The 21,278-nt window shown below is 34.2% G+C and overlaps 1 protein-coding gene across 1 annotated transcript in view; it reads right to left on the reverse strand.

Annotated features, from left to right (window-relative positions):
• Positions 1-21,278, reverse strand: part of LOC144970289 (exocyst complex component 8-like) — a 33,343-nt gene that overhangs the window by 8,688 nt on the left and 3,377 nt on the right. Inside the window, exons 2-15 of the mRNA XM_078909777.1 lie at positions 20,853-21,002; positions 19,405-19,500; positions 19,001-19,104; positions 18,071-18,213; positions 16,761-16,914; positions 15,727-15,859; positions 14,852-14,995; positions 13,924-13,975; positions 12,755-12,899; positions 11,840-12,020; positions 11,104-11,234; positions 10,265-10,384; positions 9,902-10,004; positions 8,320-8,510 (exon numbers count right to left, since the gene is read on the reverse strand). Coding sequence (XP_078765903.1) covers positions 8,320-8,510; positions 9,902-10,004; positions 10,265-10,384; positions 11,104-11,234; positions 11,840-12,020; positions 12,755-12,899; positions 13,924-13,975; positions 14,852-14,995; positions 15,727-15,859; positions 16,761-16,914; positions 18,071-18,213; positions 19,001-19,104; positions 19,405-19,500; positions 20,853-21,002 — 1,847 coding nt within the window. The remainder of the gene's footprint in view (positions 1-8,319; positions 8,511-9,901; positions 10,005-10,264; positions 10,385-11,103; positions 11,235-11,839; positions 12,021-12,754; positions 12,900-13,923; positions 13,976-14,851; positions 14,996-15,726; positions 15,860-16,760; positions 16,915-18,070; positions 18,214-19,000; positions 19,105-19,404; positions 19,501-20,852; positions 21,003-21,278) is intronic.

A 21,278-nucleotide genomic window follows, 5' to 3' on the forward strand; every position in this document is an offset into this window, starting at 1 on the left:
TTTGTGCTTGTTATGTAAATGGTAGCGTATTTTGCGACGCAGCACTGCCAAAACAGAAAAAAATGCAATAACACAAATGCAGCACCATGGAGGGGGTGGAAGTTTTCTTTTAAAAGGAATGGGTAAATTAAAATTGATCCCACAAATATCAAAGGAGAAGAATGACAAAAAAATGACTCACCATTGCACGTAACACGTTGGTTTGCAAGTGTATAGCATTCGGGTTGAACCTGGGTCCCAGACTGGCAACGAGGTTCAGTCTGTGATAGTTGTGGATGAGGCTCTGACTGAGTTGGGGAATGAGCACTAGGTTCCAAAGACAATGATGTACTCAGCATTGGGTACCTCACAGAGTACGTAGAGGAATCAGACTCGGAGTCAGCAACAAAATCGGGACCCTGTATATTTTGTGGAAAAGATGACAGATCAATCAATTTATTCATGTTGACAATAAACATGAAGAGCCATTGTTTAATAATCCAACTAAACAATTAGCTGGTTAATAATGCAAGTATAATAAAAAAGAGTTGAGAAAGGCAGACATATTGTCTAAGTATTTAATATGTTCAACTGTGCTTGGATAAATATAGATACACCAACCAGGGTTTCAGTAAACCGTTTTTAACCAACTCTTTAAATCCTACACCAGGACCAACAACTACAAAACAATTTTTTATATCACTACGATTCTGGACATATAAACGGTTGTCATTGCAACAATATGAACTTCCTAACCTTGCAACTGCAATATAGTTAACAAAAAAAGTTGATAAACATTACGATGCAAGAGAATTTGGACAAAATGCGAGATCAAAAGTATAATCCCAACAGAAGCTATTTTAATTTTTCCTGGAAACGCATCATTTTCACATTTTGTCAAATAAAAAACAAACGACTTCAAATGTGAATGGCTCATCAATGAATATCACTTCAAAATATAACGAGGAAGGTTTAAAATAGTGTTATTGTTGGCGAAGTCCACTGCAAAGAAAAATTTTTAACAACAAAAAACTAGGAGATCTCACTGGTGTAAAACAGTGTTGTCCTTGTCCTGAAATATTGTATTGCGCCTAACAGACTGCAGGTCTCATCTTTTGTGGCAAATGTGTTTTGTCCACCACAAAATATGGTGATGTGAAGCATTTTGAGCATGGTGCCAACTGTGGATAAACGCTATACAAATGTTATGATTTTATTTTAATGTACATACTTACCACAAATGAATCATGTGATATGGAACTTTGTTCTGCATCACTTTCAGGCTCTGAGTTGGAATCTATATAGAAAATAAAAACAACAAAAAAAAGCTGAAGACTATCATGTGCAAGTTTTTCTCTAAACTCTTAAACAAAAAATCATGCCATCTTGTGCTGTAAAAGGATTTTTTTTAAATTATTTACCTTATGACTATTGTCCTTTGGAAAAAAAAAAAAATTAAGTCCGAAACCTTCTGGCTATTTTCTTTTAAATTTCAAGAACGTCAGAGTTGGCAAGGGAGGACGGAAATATAATTCCAGAAACCAATCTGTCTATAATCATATCCATATGATAGTTTTTCGTTCAAGATTCAGGTACAGTCCACTTAGGATAATCGCAATACCTTGGGATCATCGAAAATGTTGGGATTAACCGAAATTCAGTTTCCTGTCCACTATTTCAACATTTTACACATTTATTGTCAACTCAAACCAGTAAATAATATTCTTAGTCCACCACATACAGAGCAATTTGATTGAAACAAAAACCATATGGCAGCCCCGTGTAGATTTGTCAACCAAAAGCAGCTATGAAGCAAGCCGATATCTTATTCAGATTGGAAGAAGTTTCAATCTTTTTTCTCAACAATTCAACATTTGTCAGAGTTAAAGAGATTAGCCTTAATGAGAGACAATAAGCTCTCACCAAACTCGTTGGTCACAATGCACAGTTGTTAATCCTAAAACAAAGGATATCGCTCAGTCTCTCTTTATAACTGTCATTTATAACCTGTTGTCAAGATTATGACCAGCCCCACCCCTCTTCTATTTAATGGCCACCGATGACGTCACAAACCCATACTGCAGAGCCCCGCCCTCTTTCGACTCTAACAGAGTGGTGACACACTACTGTAGCATTAAATCCTGCTCACTCTCGATTCTTCAACCTGTCACGATTTCATCCATGATGAAATTTAATCATGATATACTGTTTGATTTCTTGAATTTACCACTTTTTAAAAAACCGAAGTTTGTTGCAATTAACCAGTGATTTTTATATAGAATTATTTCCATTGCTTAGGAAATATTGTGATTAACCGAAAGTTGCGATTAAACGAGTTGCAATTATCCGGAGTGGACTGTAATAGTATTACACATCATGACTCAAAAAAAAAAAAATAAAAAAAAGCAAACTATGTGTACCTAAATGTTATTCATTTCCTCATCAAATTACATTCTTACCATTAACATCATAGATCACATCAAAAGGGTTGTCTGGATTGACAGCAAGACATTTTTCAGGATTTTTAAAGCTCAAATCTCTCTGATCTGAAGTTACAAAAGAAATAGCATATTCTCAACATTAAACTATGATTTTGTGATGGCTGTGGTATGGCATACTGTATGCATAAAGCAAGATGCAAAGACAGGTTTAAGTTTAAATTATTTTATATTCTTTTCAAAAATCCATTCTAGTTTTGCCAAAATAAAATAAACACGAGAAGTGTTGAGTTGGATAGCGCTAAAACTAAAAGTAGTAGTGGTAGTAGTAGTAGTAGTAGTAGTAAACGACAGATCTTACTCACTAGTGTGAATCTACAGTCTACAGAAGTTCCCGAATTATCTGACTCCACTTCCAAATGACTGACTGACAAGTGACAATCATCAATCGGTGTGTGTGTGATTAGGTACTTTGGTAAACGTCCATTTGGCCCTCCAGCAGGGAGCCGATAAATGGCCTAGTGGCTGTGACCCGATTTTTTGGACTTTTGAGTGATGGGTCTCAGAAAAAGTTCCATAGATTTTTTGTTTATGGATGGATTTTAATGATTTATGTCTTATTTTCTTCAGGAGAAATTACTCTATCGTTTGGTGTAGTTTATTTTAAAATCAATGACAATTTAGTATAACTTTTGATTATGGATAAAATAGGGTATAATTTAGCTTTGGATAATTAAAAGATTAGAAATTGGTAAATCAAAATTTCATGCTGGCACGTTTATTTAACATCTTAACTTTTTTATAAAATTAAATTCAGGGCAAAGTTGTATACCGCATCCATGAAATTCGTTCCAGTAAAATCCTTACTCAAATCTTAGCAGTCATTTTAGACCAGTTTTGAAATCCAAATGGCGGTTACTACCGGAAATGCAACAATTTTCAGGTCACAAAGTCCGTCAGTAAATAACAAAGGCAAATAGAAGACCATTTGTCAGCCTTTAAACTAACACAACTTTTTTTCTGCTTATCTGATTTTCACAATTTTGGTATCATTAGAATCTTTTAAAATGATATAGGTTTCATTGAGCTCAATCCAATTTGAATTTTTTACCAAAGTACCTAGTGTGATGTCTACCCTATTGAAAATCTTAAATCAACAGTGATGTAATAAGAATGGCCAATAACTTACCATTTAAATTATCTCGGTGTCTCTTCAATGATGCCTCCAGCATCAATTTACACCACGATGCCATAGACGTCTAGTTTGGAACTCAGCAAGTGACGAAAAAATACTTGCGGCTATAGAAAGGACGTCCGTCGGCCACTCTCTTCGCAAGTCAGTAGTCAGTGGTTATCAGATAATCCTTGGTTCTTGAAAAATATAGAAACACAGCGGTTCATTTAAAAAGACTCTTTTGTAGATCAAGATATAATGTTAGGTATTGCACTTTAAAATCTCTTCAGACATAGAACGGGTCAACTTGACGTCTAGACCAAATCATTTCGAAGATCGATATGGCAACAGCAACGCCTGGAATGGAGGATTTAAATGCGGCATCTGACGATTCTACTGCTATGACAGAAGATGCTCCATTTCACGACGTCGAGATGGCTTCAACTGGCATCAGGCATCAACATGCTACTCAATAATGGTTTGATGAAGCGTTTGACTAAGAACTAAAGGCCTAGCTGATAACTGATAACCACCTACTACTGACTTGCGGAGTGAGTAAGTGAGTGCTGAGTGCCTCTTTATGCGCGAAATTGACTAAACATACGTTTCACGAAAAAAAGAGTTACTATGTTTGCTTGTCTCTTGTCACCAAGATAAGAATCCGGACCAAGATTCGATAAATCTGTTTCTAAAAATAGATTATAATTCGTATATCTTGTTCATTCCTCAGTTCATCAACTTTCATTACTATAAAAATCCATATAATGCTCTAGAATTTTAGAGAAAATTTCGGAAAGATATAGTGCCTCACTATTGAAATATATCGATGAAAACACTGGTACCTCTATTGTACTTTTTTCAGGCGGTCACCTTATTGACCAACGTGAAAATTTAGGCATAACTCTTCTTACTGTGGTGTTTAACAAATAACTTCAATACTATGATTTACAATTATATATCCTTGACGGTTGGGTTGACAACCTTAAACTAAAATCAGAAAAGTGAATGTGCTAGAGGTCAAATCAATAGGGGGACTGGATTTTGGTCTCCCTATTGGTAAAGTACTGTAAAATGAACTAATAGGGGTACCAAAAGTCTCCCTATCCGGTATTAATACATATATATATATATATATATATATATATATATAAGAGAGAGAGAGAGAGAGAGAGAGAGAGAGAGAGAGAGAGAGAGAGAGAGAGAGAGAGAGAAGAGAGAGAGAGAGAGAGAGAGAGAGAGAGAGAGAGAGAGAAGAGAGAGAGAGAAGTTTGTTTTTGTTTTTAAGGGTTTTACGGCGCTTGCAACACATTAAGGTCATATCAGCGCCAGTAAAAAGGAAGAAAATGGGATAGTCAAAAGTTCTAGAATTACAATGAAAGCACCCAAGAAAAGGTAAGACAAAGGGGTATTTGTTCAAATAGGAAACAGATGTAGATTCCAAGAGCACACTATCAAAGTACTTAGTTTGAGATCACCTAAAAGTCTCATCCACACACAAGCCCAGGTCCAAACTAAGAAGAGGGATACACTCAAATGTTTAAAAATCATATATAACATTTAAACAAAACAATACAGTGCATAACAGGGAGATGATTTACAAGGAAAAAAATATCATCTCCCAAAACTCTAACTATACATTTGACAGTTTCCCTCCCAGCTAGGGTATCCAGCCAGGGCCAGGACAAAACCAAGTAATCTCATTCCAAGACAAAGACAGAGAGCATGTTGGAAAACAGACATAGGGGGATAGAAGACACAGTATGTACCTCCCTGCCCACTATGGGAGAGAGAGACAGAGAGAGAGAGAGAGAGAGAGAGAGAGAGAGAGATGGTGACAAACAGCAAGGCAGACATACAGAGAGTGAGAGAGTTAGAGAGACAGAGAGAGAGCGAGGAGACAGAGAGAGAGCGAGGAGAGAGAGAGAGAGAGAGAGAGAGAGAGAGAGAGAGAGTTACATTTGGATGCACATAAGAGATTAACAGATCTTTACAAAGTGTATTTCCTCAGATCTTCATAAATCAATTGTTAACAACCAACATTTCATCTGGATGTTGAAACTCATGGTCTATCATGAAAGAGGTCAGCAGATGACAGGATTTGGACCAATTCATTCCAATGGCAATCGAAGCTCAGAGAATGAAATGGAGAATAGTTGATGGAGAGTGGTGAGAGAAGGGTAAACAGAGTTTGGAGCAAATTGAGATGAACAGAGGGGGAAAGTTGATGCTAATACTAATTCTGCCATACTCTGAAGAAAACTCTTCCTTCCATCAATATTTGAAGGACAAATTTTCTAGACAAAATTTTCTTAATTAATGTGTTTTTCCGAATATGGCAGAATAGTGTTGAGGTATTTTTAATAACGATGTCACCTATTGTCTCAAAATGGTATTTTATCTGAATGAATTGGACCATTAAAAGTGAGTTTAGAATTAAAATGATAAGAAAATACGAAGCGTGAGATTGTTTGTTTTGGGAATTTTTTTATTTTTTGGGGTTTTTTTTAAAATGTAAAACATATTATTTTCTCCACCATAATAAATAAAAAAATTAACCCCAAATTTTATATTTGTGGCAATGAATTCAATTTCAGGCACCTACACCATCCCTCATTAATACTGCTTTAAGATGTCGGTTACAATAGTATATCTACAATTTCATGAACACTACCAAATCGCCTCTTATGCCTCGTCTCATCGATACATTGATTTCTATTGATTTTTTTTTATCCTCTTGTTGTCATAGCTTTCATTTTTTACAATTTTGCTTCTTTACTGTTTTTTTTTCTCTCTGCCTTTTCTACCAGTCCATTGTTGTTATCCTCTTTGATTTTGTTTCAAAATATTGGCTTGTCTTTGTTGTTGTTTTTTTTTTGTTGTTTTTTTTTCTTCATTTGTTTAAATGAATGAATGGAGTGGGGAGGGCGATGAGAGAGAAAGAGAGAGAGTGAGAGAGAAAGAGAGAGAGAGAGAGAGAGAAAGATATATATATATATATATATATATATATATATATATATATAGAGAGAGAGAGAGAGAGAGAGAGAGAGAGAGAGAGAGAGAGAGAGAGAGGAGAGAGAGAGAGAGAGAGAGAGAGAGAGAGAGAGAGAGAGAAAGAGAGAGAGAGAGAGAGAGAGAGAGAAAGAGAGAGAGAGAGAGAGAGAGAAAGAGAGAGAGAGAAAGATAAAGATGGGAGGGGGGAAATTGTTTGCGTGAGTCTGAAAAGACTTTCAAGGCATAATATAAGGTATTATGATGTCTCCTGATTTGTAAGAATGCCACATACTTGCACAGAATTGTTTTGGTCTCTGCCAAGAAATACACTCATAGAACACATGTTTTTTTTCAAAGAGATGGGATGAGGGGGGAAAAGTGCTGGTCTTGGCATTTTTAAAGACAGATGATAACCATATTACATATTTTGATGAGATTAATTCTATAACCTTTCATGAAGCTTAGATTTCTCTACAGCTAAATAAACAGTTAGGCCAGACAGTAGTGTAAAGAAAATATCCACGCTTCAGTAACTTTTGTCTTGTCATAATTCATTTCTTTTGTGGGCATGAAAGAAATTTTCATCATTGTTTTGAACGATTTTTTCTATCCACCTTTCATCCACCTTTTAAGTCATAGCACAAGAGCTTGTACTCGGATGATTGCTGGTTCAGATAAGTAAGTGAGTAATATCCACCCTTTTTATTTTCTATTTTTACACTATTGCTGTTAAAAACTATAGGAAAAGCTATCATAAGCTTGAAAATTACACTAAAGAATGATTTCAAAAAGATTAACTATTGCAAGCTTATTTAAATCAACAATAATAAGTCATAAACTTGAAAATCTTGGAAGTCAAACATGAAAAAAATGAGATAGAAAGCTAGACTTGTCAGACCTCTAGACTACATCAGCCACAACAATACAATGCAAACTACAAAATATTAGAGAGAAATGGATGGAAAACAATAGTTGTCAGATGTCTAGCCCACAACATCTACAATAAATTGCGCACTAGGAAATCTTGGAAATCAAACATGAGAGCGATAATGGCGAAATCTAGAGTTGTCAGAGCCCATCGTGGATAGCTCATACGGTAGAGTCAAGATCTCCCCGGCCAGGCGGAGTTGTCGTACCAGTAAGGCCGCGGGTTCGAGCCCCAATCACCGCTGCAAAGTTTTTATTCTCTGTTGTCTTCTAGCACTTTCCTACTCACTTCATTTCTTGATTTATTTCATTAATGATAGCTGAAAATGTTATTTCTAAGCACCATATCAGTTTCCTTTGATGACTTCGGTTGTCATCGTATTCAGCCGAGTCCTTGGAAAAGGCTATTTGGCACTCACATTCTCTCACCATACCCAAGTGTAAAATGAGTACTCGACCATTAACAGCTTTGTCTCTGTTTTTTAATATTTCAATATCGCGTTACAGGCATCATGTCGCGCCCTACATGTTAAGTGTTGCTTTTGGCTAGGGACCCCTTGTAAACCTTGTTGAGTGCATTTAGTGAATATTGTGCTATGACAATGCATAAGTTATTTGGGAAGGGTTTGTCTTTTGTTTTGTTTTTTAAATATCACTATGCAGTAACCTAACCAACAGGTAGCAAAGAATAAATGGTCAAAAGAATTTGTTCAGATTTATAACCCCCCCCCCCCCCACCCTTCTCTCTTTTTTTTTCTCCTTATATGAACTATATTTACTTTCACTTTGAAATACTCTGCGCCTTACCTCTTTTTTGAATCGATCTGACTTTAGAGAGGATTCCATGTGTTGTATTTTAGCTTTAAAAACCATGGCCAGAGAATTGGCAATGAAGTCCTCTAACTCTGTGGTAAACAGCTTGAGCAGATCCTCTGCCAATGTGCAGACTGTCTTGGCAAAATGCATGCTGTTCATGGTGATGGAGATGTAAAATTTGTCTGAAGTGATAAAAAAATAAAAATAGTTGCAATGAATATTTGGTGATTGTGCGGCTATGTGGTCTAGTGGTATGACACTCGCTTTCGGATCAGAAGGTCCTGGGTCCAGCCTCGCGCTCGGCGCATAGTTGAGTCCTTGGAAAAGGTTCTTTACTCACATTCTCTCACTGTACTCAGGTGTAAAATGAGTACCTGGCCGTTAACAGCGTTGTCTTTGTCCGAAAAATTGTAATATCGCCTAACAGGCGTCATGTCCCGTCCTACATGTTAAATGTTGCTGTTGATCAGGGACCCCTTGTAAAGCGCTTTGAGCAAATTTAGTGGATATTGCACTATGTAAAGCTCAATTTTAATTAATTTATTTTTAATCAACAAATATACTGTTAAGGATTGGTAGACATCTGTGTATGATACCAGGACATATTTGATAGAATTGTAATTTATTTTACAAACAATAGAGTGTTCATCGCCTTGTATCTGTCTCTTGGGTAACAACTTTCTGATCAGTTATTGATGGAATGCTTTTAAATATAATACTCACCCACTCTGCCCATCAGATAAACCGTTCCAACAAATAAAACGATGTGTATTCTTTAACATGTATGGTTTGAGAGAATTTAATGAGATCTTATCAATCAACTGGCACTCTAATTCTAAAAACAATAAGAAAAAAAAACAACAACAAAAATCTTGAGCTTTTATACAGCTCAATATCCACTAAACATGCTCAAAACGCTGGATATATACCTTGTGTAATTCATCTTCTAGTGTCGTAGTGATGGTATCTTATTTTCTAGTCTAAATTTATGCTGATCGTCAATAAAGATCATCCATCCTGTAATCCTAAGAAACTGCCTAGACATCTTGCTAGTAAAATAGATATGCCACCTTTATGTAACCTATTCATTATTAGTACTCCAAAGGACAGGTTACACACCCACTCCCAAAGATTTAGGAACCAAAAAAGTAGAGGGTTAGATGTCAGGATTTTTCTTCCCGATTGAAAGAAGACATCATCAAGTAGACAATGGCACAGAAATTTAGTCCTGCACAATCTAGATGCTATCTTGCAATAGGCTTCAACAGTCGTGACGTCACTGCCCTCGTAATGATGCAAAGTAACTTAGTAACTGGTTCTAAACAATCGGAACAATGGCGGACACCCATATGAAATTCTTCTCCGACGAGCATTAAAGTGTATCCAGAGGAGAAAAACATTATAAACCTGATCATGTTTTGACTTTTATACATTCTAATCACATGACATGTGAAAAATTTCTAGCCAGTATGAAGAATAAAAAGTACCGATTTTCTTTGTTTAGAACCAAGCTGCTCGTTGCTGGGTGGACCTGACATCAGATTATTGAATCCTATTAAATGACAATACTTACCAAAGACATACGGAGTAATGTTGAAACCCTTTTGTGCAATTTCTTTCACATACGAATCACAGTCTGTCGGAGTGAGATGGTTCATAGCCAGCCACAAATCATCCTATTGTTTAAAGGCAAGATTATAAAACAGAAGAGTAAATAATATCACTTATGATGATGATGATGATGATGATAGTGAGTGATGATGATGATGAGGATAAGCTATTGATGGTGATAAAGAATGATGCAACAATGATGATGATGATAAAGATGTTAAAAATGATGCGATAATGATGATGATGGTTGTGGTGATAGTGATATTAACTGTCGCAATGATGGTAGTGATTTGACATTAACTTTGTGATTTTAAGAGAAACTAACATTTGCCCTGAATTTAACACTGTCTATGATCGTGTCCCTCGATTCCTCGATGACTTGCTGTATAGAAATGTCCAAGAGGGATCCCAGGCAAAACTCCATGTCAAGCCCTATGGAATTCAACTGTTGGAAAAATAATAATAAAGTAACCATTATAGGTTAAAATGTTTTCTCAACCATGTTAATATTGGATATTTTAAAAGATAAAAATAGCATATTATGCACAACCATAAAATAAATTTTAAAACAAAATTTAAAAAACTGGAATAACTCATTCTCATTTTCTTTTGCATTCCGTAGATTGCTTTCAATAAAGGTACTGATTTTAGTAACTTCTTCAAATCCAATTTTCAGCATTAGCTTTACCCCAAAAATAATATCAGATCATAATGGAGGGTCACATAGTCAGACCTATCAACCCGTAAATTCCAAAAGTGGAACCAGAAGGTCAAAAAATAGGACTCTGAGACTAAAAATAAGAATATTTTATTTTCTTATCACTAACTTACCAACATGTATCACTGTTATTGATAGTTAATAGTATTGACCGCTAAATTTTACCAGTGGATAATTCCCTCTCAAAATTACCAACTTTGCTACCAAACATATAAGAGCAATTTCTTTTCCTACATACTTTTTGGCAATCAAACATACAATTTAATTTTCATTTCACCATTTTCCTTTTCCTCTTCCCCCTTTCTTATCATTATCATTATTTTTTAAAATCAGTAATTTAGAGATGATGGCGGAATGGCAGAAATGAAGAGTGAAAATAGGAATGATTCTTCCAAAAGCAGAAAGATTGGCGGTTCGGCATAGTTAATATGACTTAAACACCTTACCTGATCACAGTGGTCTTTTGCCAACACCACACAGTCAGCAATAGTGGTAAGACTAGCCTTACTCTCAAAGACCTGACGTTTGAAAATGCTAACAAAAGCTTGAAGCTCTTGCTTGGCCCATATCACAAATGCTGGAGGATGGAAAAAAAAAAGAAAAAGAAAAAAAGATAAGATCAAAGTTGCTGAAAAAAAAATGATAATGTCACTACTCGATTTAAATCCTGAAAGTGCCCAGTGCAATTTAAAACAAATCCCGTCCTAATCCCAGAAGTGAAAAAATAAAATAATATGCCCTTTTAAAAGATAGAATTGGACAAAATGAATTTGATCCATCCTATTGAGCAAAGCACCGCCCTCTATTTCATATTAGGCATTCAGGCTCAAGAAAAGGATGCATTTTCTGAAAAGTATTTATATTATTGAATCAAAGAGCAATTATGAAAAATGCACTAAACTGTTTAGAAAAGTATTTGACTGATACTGATAATTAGATCTTATTGGTCTAACTTATCGAATCATAAGATATTGTAAAAAAATTTTTGTTAAAAACTTGAAATTGATGTAATAGCCACTAATTTACTTTTATATATACATCTATCATTTAATATTAAAACCCAAATTAGCATTTTCTAGTATATGAAAAAATACAATTCTACTTTTTACTTTTACAAACTAAACAAATTTGAGGACAGATTGAAACCATTCCATAATATTACCACACTAGTTAGTCGCTTACCAGAATAGCATCCATAGTGATGTGGAAAAGCCTTCATGAATTCCTTGGATGTATCTGACAGTGACGAGAAGAAAACTCCACAAAGACATCGGATGTACAACGTTGTAGCCCCTTCAAACTTCAACTGTCTTATGTTGTACTTGATGATAGCACTCCGATTACGGAGGAAAAGACTACATGCCTGTCACAGATTTACATTAAAAGGATAAGATTAATGAGTGATGGATTACTAAGATTTATAACGCACCGCGTTAATCTGGTAATGTGTCAGATTAAACTTGATAAACAAAATTTTGTTTAAAATAATAAATGATCTTAATGAGGAAGTTAAAACTTTTTTTAATGTTAGGGAATGTAATTCACCTTTTCCATTGAAAGCATTTATTTTAAATCAAGGGTTGAGATTTAAAGATTAAACTTTAATTTTTATCAATATTATTATCCCAATATAATACCGTATATTTGTGTCATAGAGCCTAATACAATGCAATAACTTTTCTTTTTAATATAATAGCCATGCTCCTATGTGCATAATGGATTATCATGCCAAAAGTAACGTTCAACACAATAAACAATAATAGTGTATAATGAGTATATTGACAACAAAATACACAAAGATGTGTGGAATTTTAACACACTCTTTCCCTCCCTCTCTCTCTCTCTCTCTCTCTCTCTCTCTCTCTCTCTCTCTCTCTCTCTCTCTCTCTCTCTCTCTCTCTATCTATCTATCTTTCTATCTATCTCTCCCTCTCTCTACCTCTCTCTATCTCTCCCTCTCTCTATCTCTCCCTCCCTCTCTCTATCTATCTCTCTCTCTCTCAATTCTTTATCATAATAATAATCCTACAAAAATGTTAAGTAGTGCAAAGATAGTTGATAGAAAATTAATCTGTAAAATGTTGATCCACTCATTACCTGTGATGATTTCCCAAGCCTGATCAACTGCGTGACAGCTCTCCTAGCAGCTCTAGGGCCTCCTCTAAGGGATCTCTCTGGAGAAACTTGCAATTCGTTCATTAGTCCATCTGTAAGCTGTTTTATTCTGTGTTCTATCCTGGCTCTAGTGGAAGAACGATTCAATGATAAATTCATCAACATATATTTCTTATAATCAAAAGACACATTTAAACCAATCACTTTTTGAGTATTGGAAAATATTTTTGTAGTGCGGTTTTGTTTTTGTTTTTGACAATTGCCTTCTGGCTTGTAAGGTCACTGGTGCAAGTCCTGCTTTGGGTGGCATAAAGTTAAGTTCATGGAAAAGGCTCTTTACTGATATATTCTCACTGCACTCATGTGTTAAAAGAGTACCTGGCCAGTATCAGCGTTGACGGTCAGAAAAGAAACTAATTTAAGACTTTGCTTGTTTAATTTTTATTAAAAGAGAGAAAAAAAATTGTGCTTCAGTGCAATATTACAATAATAATAATAATAGTAGTAGTAATATAATAATAATAATAATAATAATAATAATAATAATAATAATAATAATAATAATAATAATAATAATAATAATAATAATAAATAATAATAACAATAATAATAATAATCATAATATTAATATTCTTTGTGTTAACTTGGCTGTGAAATCAAATTGATATCAATTACCAAATTCATTTGACTTGGAAATCAGGCAAACCACTTTTCAAGAATTGAACATCTTTGGATGATAGTACTACAATATTTTAGGGGACCCCCATAGCTAAACTGGTTGAGCACTCACCTCACAATCAAAGGGAACAGAATCAATATTCGATGCAGTCTAGATTATTTATGACCCTGCAGTGATTGGGTGGCTGGGTCTATAAGATTTGATGGAAAGTAATTTGCAATAGACTAGCATCTTATCCAGAGGGTAGCAAGCAATTGATACTGTCTGTTTAACGCTACAGAAACAGGGATAAACTCCCGCTCTATGGGTCTTATGGCTCCATATGGGGCTACTATACAATATTTTAGATATTTTAAAAATTTGAATAAACCGGACTAGGGCTGGAACTAATGGACCAAGTCTTATAGTTATACAAGTCATATGCATTATACACTCCACTACAGATAACTGATTTAAAAAATCATCGCCTTACCGGTACTCTTTTAAAGCAGGACCTCTTGGGCAATCCTTCAAGTATTCATTCACTGTCAATGTATCAAAATAATCTTAGTTTTATAATGAAATAATGAACTCTGTGGAAATGAAGCTTAAAAGATTGTCAATCTAAGAGCTATGACATGACAATGTATTCAAAAGCAATTATCAGCATTAGTTGTAATTGTACAAATCATAAGAGAACAATAGCAATGTAAATAAATAAATAAATATATTGACATATATATTAATTAATAAATTAATAAGAAGACACATTTCTAAAGTGAATTTCCACGATTAATGCATGTCACAATGCTATTTATTCCCCCCTACAGACGACATGGAAAAAATTGTTTCCAATTTCACACATTATCGATCCACACTAGGAACTTTTTACCCTTTACAAGCATTCAAATAATTTTATAATTACTCTCATTATCTTCAACACCAATGTAGAAGCTCTTCTTATCTATGGCTAAGACACATATAAAATGACCTAAGGATCAACAGATGAGACAAACCTTCCACAATTTGTGACTGAGACAAATGTATAAAAGTCGATGGTTGAACAAGATCAATGATGAGGAACAGCAAAAGCTCTCTTGAATGTTATAAAGGATGTAAGTGGAGATGGTTTAGTCACCATCGTATACAATGTGAGAAGATAGGCTCTCATATGATAACCATAAGGGAACAAGGGATGAACAGGAAATGACTGTATACAATCAATCATATTTTAAAAAATAGAAAAATATGGAAAGAACTCATAATAGTTCTTCTGCCATGGCCAAAACTCTGTATCTCGTTCATATCGGAGTGGAGTGAGATTATGAGGAATAATATCACTAGAATACACCTTGATGCTATCTTGACCTCAAAATATCCTGAGCATAATTTAAGTCATAAAAACTAAAGGCAAACTGCACCTTTTTCAATCAAATCAACAGCCCTCTCAAAGTTTCTTTGTGCTATGTACATGTCCAAATCTTCTGGTAGTTCTTCCAACCAATCTTTTTGAAGAAAATCTCGGTCCATAGCCACTTGCTCCTCTTCCATATCATCTGTGAAACCTAATGATAAAATTGTAACAGAAACCAATCATATGAAGGAATGTAGAAATAATAAATCTCAAAAAATGTTAGTGTTAGCCGCAAAAAAGAAGGTAATTTATTTGAATCCTTTGGTGACATTACAGTGATTTTTTTTCATAATTTCAAAGTATTAAAGAGACCTTTCCATATGTGCGCTATGGGATCTTGTGGTATGACACTCGCTTATGGTTCGGAAGGTCCTGGGTTTGAGCCTCGTTCAGCGCATAGTTAAGTCCTTGGAAAAAGCTCTTTACTCACATTCTCTCACTCACCATACGCAGGTATAAAATGAGTACCTAGCTGTTAACAGCGTGTCTATATTAGAAAAAATTGTAATTTCACCTACCGGCATAATGTCTCGTTCTACATGTTACATGTTGCTGTTGGCTTGGGACCTGTTGTAAAGTGCTTTGAAAGCGTTTAGTGGATATTGCGCTATATGTAAAGGTCAAGTTCAAGACCTGTCACATATATACGCACAAACACACACACAAGGGCACACACACATTCACATGAATTGCAACAGAGACAATGCCTTTTAAAATCTTTGAAATTTGTGAAAGCATCATTGACTTTTCATTTTTTCATAACTTTTATTTTCTAATCAAAGCCTTTGCTCTCTTTATATCTGTCATGGTACATTCACTTTATCCTCCTTAAGAGCATAGATTTTTTTTTTTATCTGAAAAATAAAACTAAACACATGATACTTTTAGACAAATCAGCCTCTCCTGGAGAAGCCACTTGCTGTGCTTCCAACATCCTCATGGCTGCTTCTTTTTTTTGCTTGTCTTTGACAGCCTTCTTCTTCTTTGTATCTTCAATGATGTCCAACCATTGACGCTGAAGTAGAGAAAAGGCAATTTCAATTTATGTACGAATGCTAAAAAAAAGGATAGAAATCCTTTTATCAACACGGTGAAGAAATTTTATATCCATGGACTATTTTTTAACAGTGACGATGTGATCTGTTCTGCTTTGAGGTCTTTTAGTATGACACTTGGCTTTTGATCAGTAGGTCTCCTGCTCAAATCCCGCTAATGACAGCCCAAAGGTGAGCCCTTAGAAAAGGCTCTTTACTCACACTCTTTTACTGCACTCAGATGTAAAATGAGTACTTGACCAGTAACAGCATTGTCTCTATGTTGAAAAAAAAATTATAATAGCACCAAACAGATCTCTGTGTCGACTTACATTTTATGTGTTGGTGTGATTTTGGGACCCCTTGTATAATATTTTGATCAGATTTAGTAGAGATTGCATTATATAAGTGCTCCAGTTTTTGTTGGGGTTTTTTTTTTAAACAGACCAAAATATGCAATGGATCAAATGCAGGAAGAGGGCCCCAAAACAAACTCTCAAACACTAAATATCCTGAATATGAACTCTGATTTCCCAAAAAATCTCTAGAAATTCAAGAAATATGATCTCTGATTCCATAAATAAAATATTTAATACCCAAAAGAAAAGATAATCCTACTAAAATAAGAGATATGATTCCTAAAATATCAAAAATCAAATTCCCAAAATATGAGACGATATTCTCTTGCAAAACCTTTTCCATAATCCTGGACAGTCCAAGAAAAATAGGGATGGTTGACAGGTCTGCTTTATATTGCTTTTTTAAAATATCATATAGAGTTCATAGCACATTTCTGGCTGAGAACAATAGCAAGAGTTTTACTGGTGTAAAAAAAACAAACAACAACAACAAATTTTGCACTGCACTGGTTAATATCCTTACTTTAGCTTTGGCTGTATCTGTCTGGTACATGTGAGATTCTGGAAACATGAGGATATTGAAGGCAAACTTGACTGGACCTGTGTCACGCACATTCACAACTGCAAGGCTATCCAGTTCATAGAGACCTTGGAAACGATAACGCATTGGACCTCGTCTGAAATTTTAAGGAATAAACAGTTATCAAATATTTAATTACATACAATATCTTTTATATTACATAATTTTTTGTCATCAATATTATATAATTTTTGTTGTCAATATCTTTATCTAAAATGAAACTAGCCACAATGTTATGACAGCAGAAAACATGTAATGTGGAGATAACGTAAATAGATATAAAAAAATATATTTTGACAATGATATCCCTCCATGCCATGACACCTTGGGCTTTTCGTATATCCAAAAACTTGATTGATTGATTTTTCTGGTAAATGTAAATGTTGCTGCTCGAAGCTCGAAGAAATAAATAACAATGTGAAATTGAATGTAAGCTTCAATTTAATATACGAAAACAGATAAAATGTTTTTGTTTATTCATCTTAACAACACCACTACCACATTATTTCATTCGTCTGTAGTGTTTCATTCATCCTGTTTTGTTGATAAAGGGGAAACCCGAAACATCCATTTTATTTGTTTTCATATAAAAATTGAAACTTACATTCAATTTCACATTGTTTTTTGTTGTTTTTTTCTGATAAAAGGCAGTTCTGTCAAAGCCTAGTCCAATCTTTGATGTTGTTCTCCTTTGCCTGTCTCTTCCTAGATCCTCTCTCTTCTTGAACAGCAAAGATCATAAGGATTTAGTGACATGTCCATACCATTTTGACCTACTCTTCACAAGCATTGGAACATCAATATAGGGCTCTTTCAATTTTAAAGCTTGCCTCTTAGATTTGTGGTCTAATTATTAAATTGTAAAGACTTCCTGAAAGTATTTCATTTCAGAGATTGCATCATTTTAAATATCTGTTGTTACTGTCTATGTTTCCGTAACAAAAATAAATCAGGATATAACCGGGGAATCTGAACTTGGACATAAAATTGTTAATCATTGGTCAAAATTATTTTGTTTGGTTGTTATGGTTTGGACTGTTCTGAAGGATCCCTTATCTAACACTGTGACTCCTGTATTTGAAACTCTTGAGAACTTCCTTATTCACATCACGCATTCACAATATTCTGACCTGAAATGATTGAATCTTCCACTTACTACTTCCTGGCAATGGAACACAAACTCAAAGGCCAAAGAGACAAAAACACCAATAAAGACTAAATATAATGACTAATTAAAAAAAAAAGAACCTTACCTGTTTGGAATCCATGTGGCGATCATGAGACTATCATTAAGTAAGAAAGCATGAACACGTTGAATCTGGGTGTGCGTCTCGGAGTCAATTTCTATCAAATCGCCATCATGCACAAGCTGTCTCCCTGGTACATCTGCAACGCTCTACAAATAAACATGTGAATGCAAGTGATTAAATCCCATTAAACATCTTAAAGAAAAGTTTGGGGTGTGAGATTCTGGAAACACGAAGATATTGAAGGCAAACTTTACTGGACTTGAGTCACACACATTCACAACTTCATACATTGCATACACTGAAAATTATTAGTAGGTGGTTGCTCAAAAATTTCTAGATGACATAAAGAATATATGAGCCACCACATGAATCTGGTTTTATGTCAGAATGAACGAGATGAGGAAAACTATGTATTAAATCAAAACAATTGAAGTCAGGAAATTCAGTTGTTTTGTTTTTTCTTTAATGAAAGAAACAAAACTCATTCTATCTATTCAATTTCTTTCATTTCTTTCTACTCAAATATTCTAAATTAAGCTTAAAATTTAATTTCAAATATGAGGCTCCCTCTGACATGAATACCATTTGAGATAACTGGTCTCATATATCGTAATTGGGACATTGCTGAACTCTTGCAAATGGACTTTTTTTTCTCTTCCCCAGTGAGCAAATATACAAATTACATATCTTTGAAAGCCACACAGATCAGTGACATTCAAATTGCTATATCTTATTAGTAAGTGAGGAATCATAATTAATTAAATAATGATTATTACCAAAAATAAAGAAGCAAAACAAATTAATAATCAATTAATATCATATTAAGTAAATAACTAAATAAAGAATAATTCAATAACTAAACGATTGAATAATTAAACAGATAAAGAAATAAATACATAAATAAATAAACTAAATAAATTTAAAGACCCTTACAGAGCAGCCTTCAACTTTCTCCAATAAAAAGGCTAAGTTTCGTCTTGTTTCTTCCTCTGGACTTTCCTTTTCTTCATCATCTCCTTTGATGCCCTCCATTACCACTGCCAAAATGAATATAATACTATGTTCATAAATTAATTTTTCTTATCAATCCACTTAATGAAACAAGAATTAACATTGTACGCTATATAAATTCACTGTTTTCACATGTTATGCTAAATCAAAAAAATTCAATACCTTAAAAATCAGATACTTTTGGAGAGAAATGTGAAGTCACCTACAGAATTTCTTCTTTATAATACGTACATTCGAATAAATAGGGTTTTTTTGGACTTTTTTTTTTTTTTGGGGGGGGGGGGGGGGGGGGGTTGGGTTGACTGTAACACCCTGTAGATACATACCCTTATCACTGACTAGTGGCAGTGCCTTTATAGAGGACATCAAAGACTTCTGGTCAGTAAGCATCTGTTTTAGTTGATACATTTCACCTTCCAGGACTGAAAAGAAAATTATTTTAAAATTCAAATTAGAATTCATAATCATTCTTAAATTCAATATTGATTTAGATGGTATCATTTTTTAAAATCTGTAAATTCGTCCAATTGAAATCAGGAGATTGGTCAGTCATTTAATGACTGTGCTGTCTAAAATATAGAATCAAGAGATTAAATGGAAATATCTAAATACTTTGTTTCAGCGCTAGGTTACCGTTTTCAACTACTTCTATCACTGGAGAGAAGATATGATGATCACCTATGCTTCTATCTCTGTATAAAATGATGACATTTCTATATAGAGTAATGAATTGTACTACTTTTTGTTTTAATAATATTTATGTAACAAGGTGAAGGTATTTATTTTTCTTACCAATACATTTCCTGTTTTCCATTCCAGCGATCACTGCCTAATAGCCCACTTCACATAATACCCTGCTTCTCCTATGTAACAATAACTTTCTTTATTTAAATTGTCCCTCTAATATCCTGCTTCTTCTGTTAATAACCAGCTATTTCACACAAATGAGAGTAACTTTATCTAAATCAATTTCTCATACAGCAAAGTTATTCATGTTCAAAACTTGTTTCACGGACACAAATATCAATGTTAAAAATAAAGTCATACATCCGGCAAAGGCAATTAACATGTAAATATCCAGTCAAATAAATTGACATTGAGTGACGCAACCTTGTAACCAACCTGATCATTACAAAGGACTGAGTCATTAACAGCCCCAAAAAGACACTTGATCATAACTGTCTTACATGTTATTAGCTATTGCAGATCGGGTATTGATTGGTTATTTGATTTGTAGCTCCCAAAATCGCCAATGATTTTATCCACATTACATTTCCCAGCCACATTTTACAGAAGTTCTGTTTTTTTTTAATATTCAAAAAATAAATACACAAACAAAAAAAAACGGCTAAAATATAAAACAATGAAATGCGTAAAACAAAATAAACAACCCAAAATAAAAAAACTAGTTCAACTGACAATGTTGTTAACAACGTGGCAGGAATATGCAAAACTCTGTTTTCTTTTGCTATGGAAAGTTGGCAATGTTATTCTCGCCTCCTGCAGCCCCTCCCCCTTTCCCCTCTCACCAACAGCATTATCACCTAATATCTCACTCCCCCTAATAGCCAAGTAAAGTCGCAACCCAAGAGGTGGGCTATTGGGCAGAAACCATTGTACTTTATTTACAGAAACACAAATACTCATGCATTTCTTTTCAATAATTTTGATGTCCACAGTTTCAATCTAGAACTTAACGGTTTTCACTAAATGCTATTCTAAAAGTATTTGAGAAGGATGCTACATAATTATTGAAAGCCTTTCAAACTCTTACTTGAGATCTCTCTTGCTGTTTCAATGAACTGAGAATAATTCTTGTATACATTTTTCTTCAATGCCTGAGCTGTGTCTTCATTCAGCATGTAGACTTTGTTCTTCATGTCCCTTAAAGCTCCCTCCCCTTGGCCAGAGAGCTTCGCAATGACTGCAGAAAAATCAAATAATTTTTATTCTTTATTTGTGAGATTTGTGAACTCAATTTGCCAAACTTGTAAGAATCAATAATAACTTTAAAAAACATAATATAATAACAAATATTCTATATAGCAACTGTTTTGAGTATTCATCATATAATAATAATAATAATAATAATAATAATAATAATAATAATAATAATAATAATAATAATAATAATAATAATAAAAACAGCAACAACAACAAACAACAACAACGACAACAACAATGACAACAACAACAATAA

The sequence above is a fragment of the Berghia stephanieae genome, chromosome 4, assembly GCF_034508935.2.
Source record: "Berghia stephanieae isolate SIO BIC M18660-M18661 chromosome 4, UCSD_Bste_1.3, whole genome shotgun sequence".
Lineage (NCBI taxonomy): Eukaryota > Metazoa > Mollusca > Gastropoda > Nudibranchia > Aeolidiidae > Berghia > Berghia stephanieae.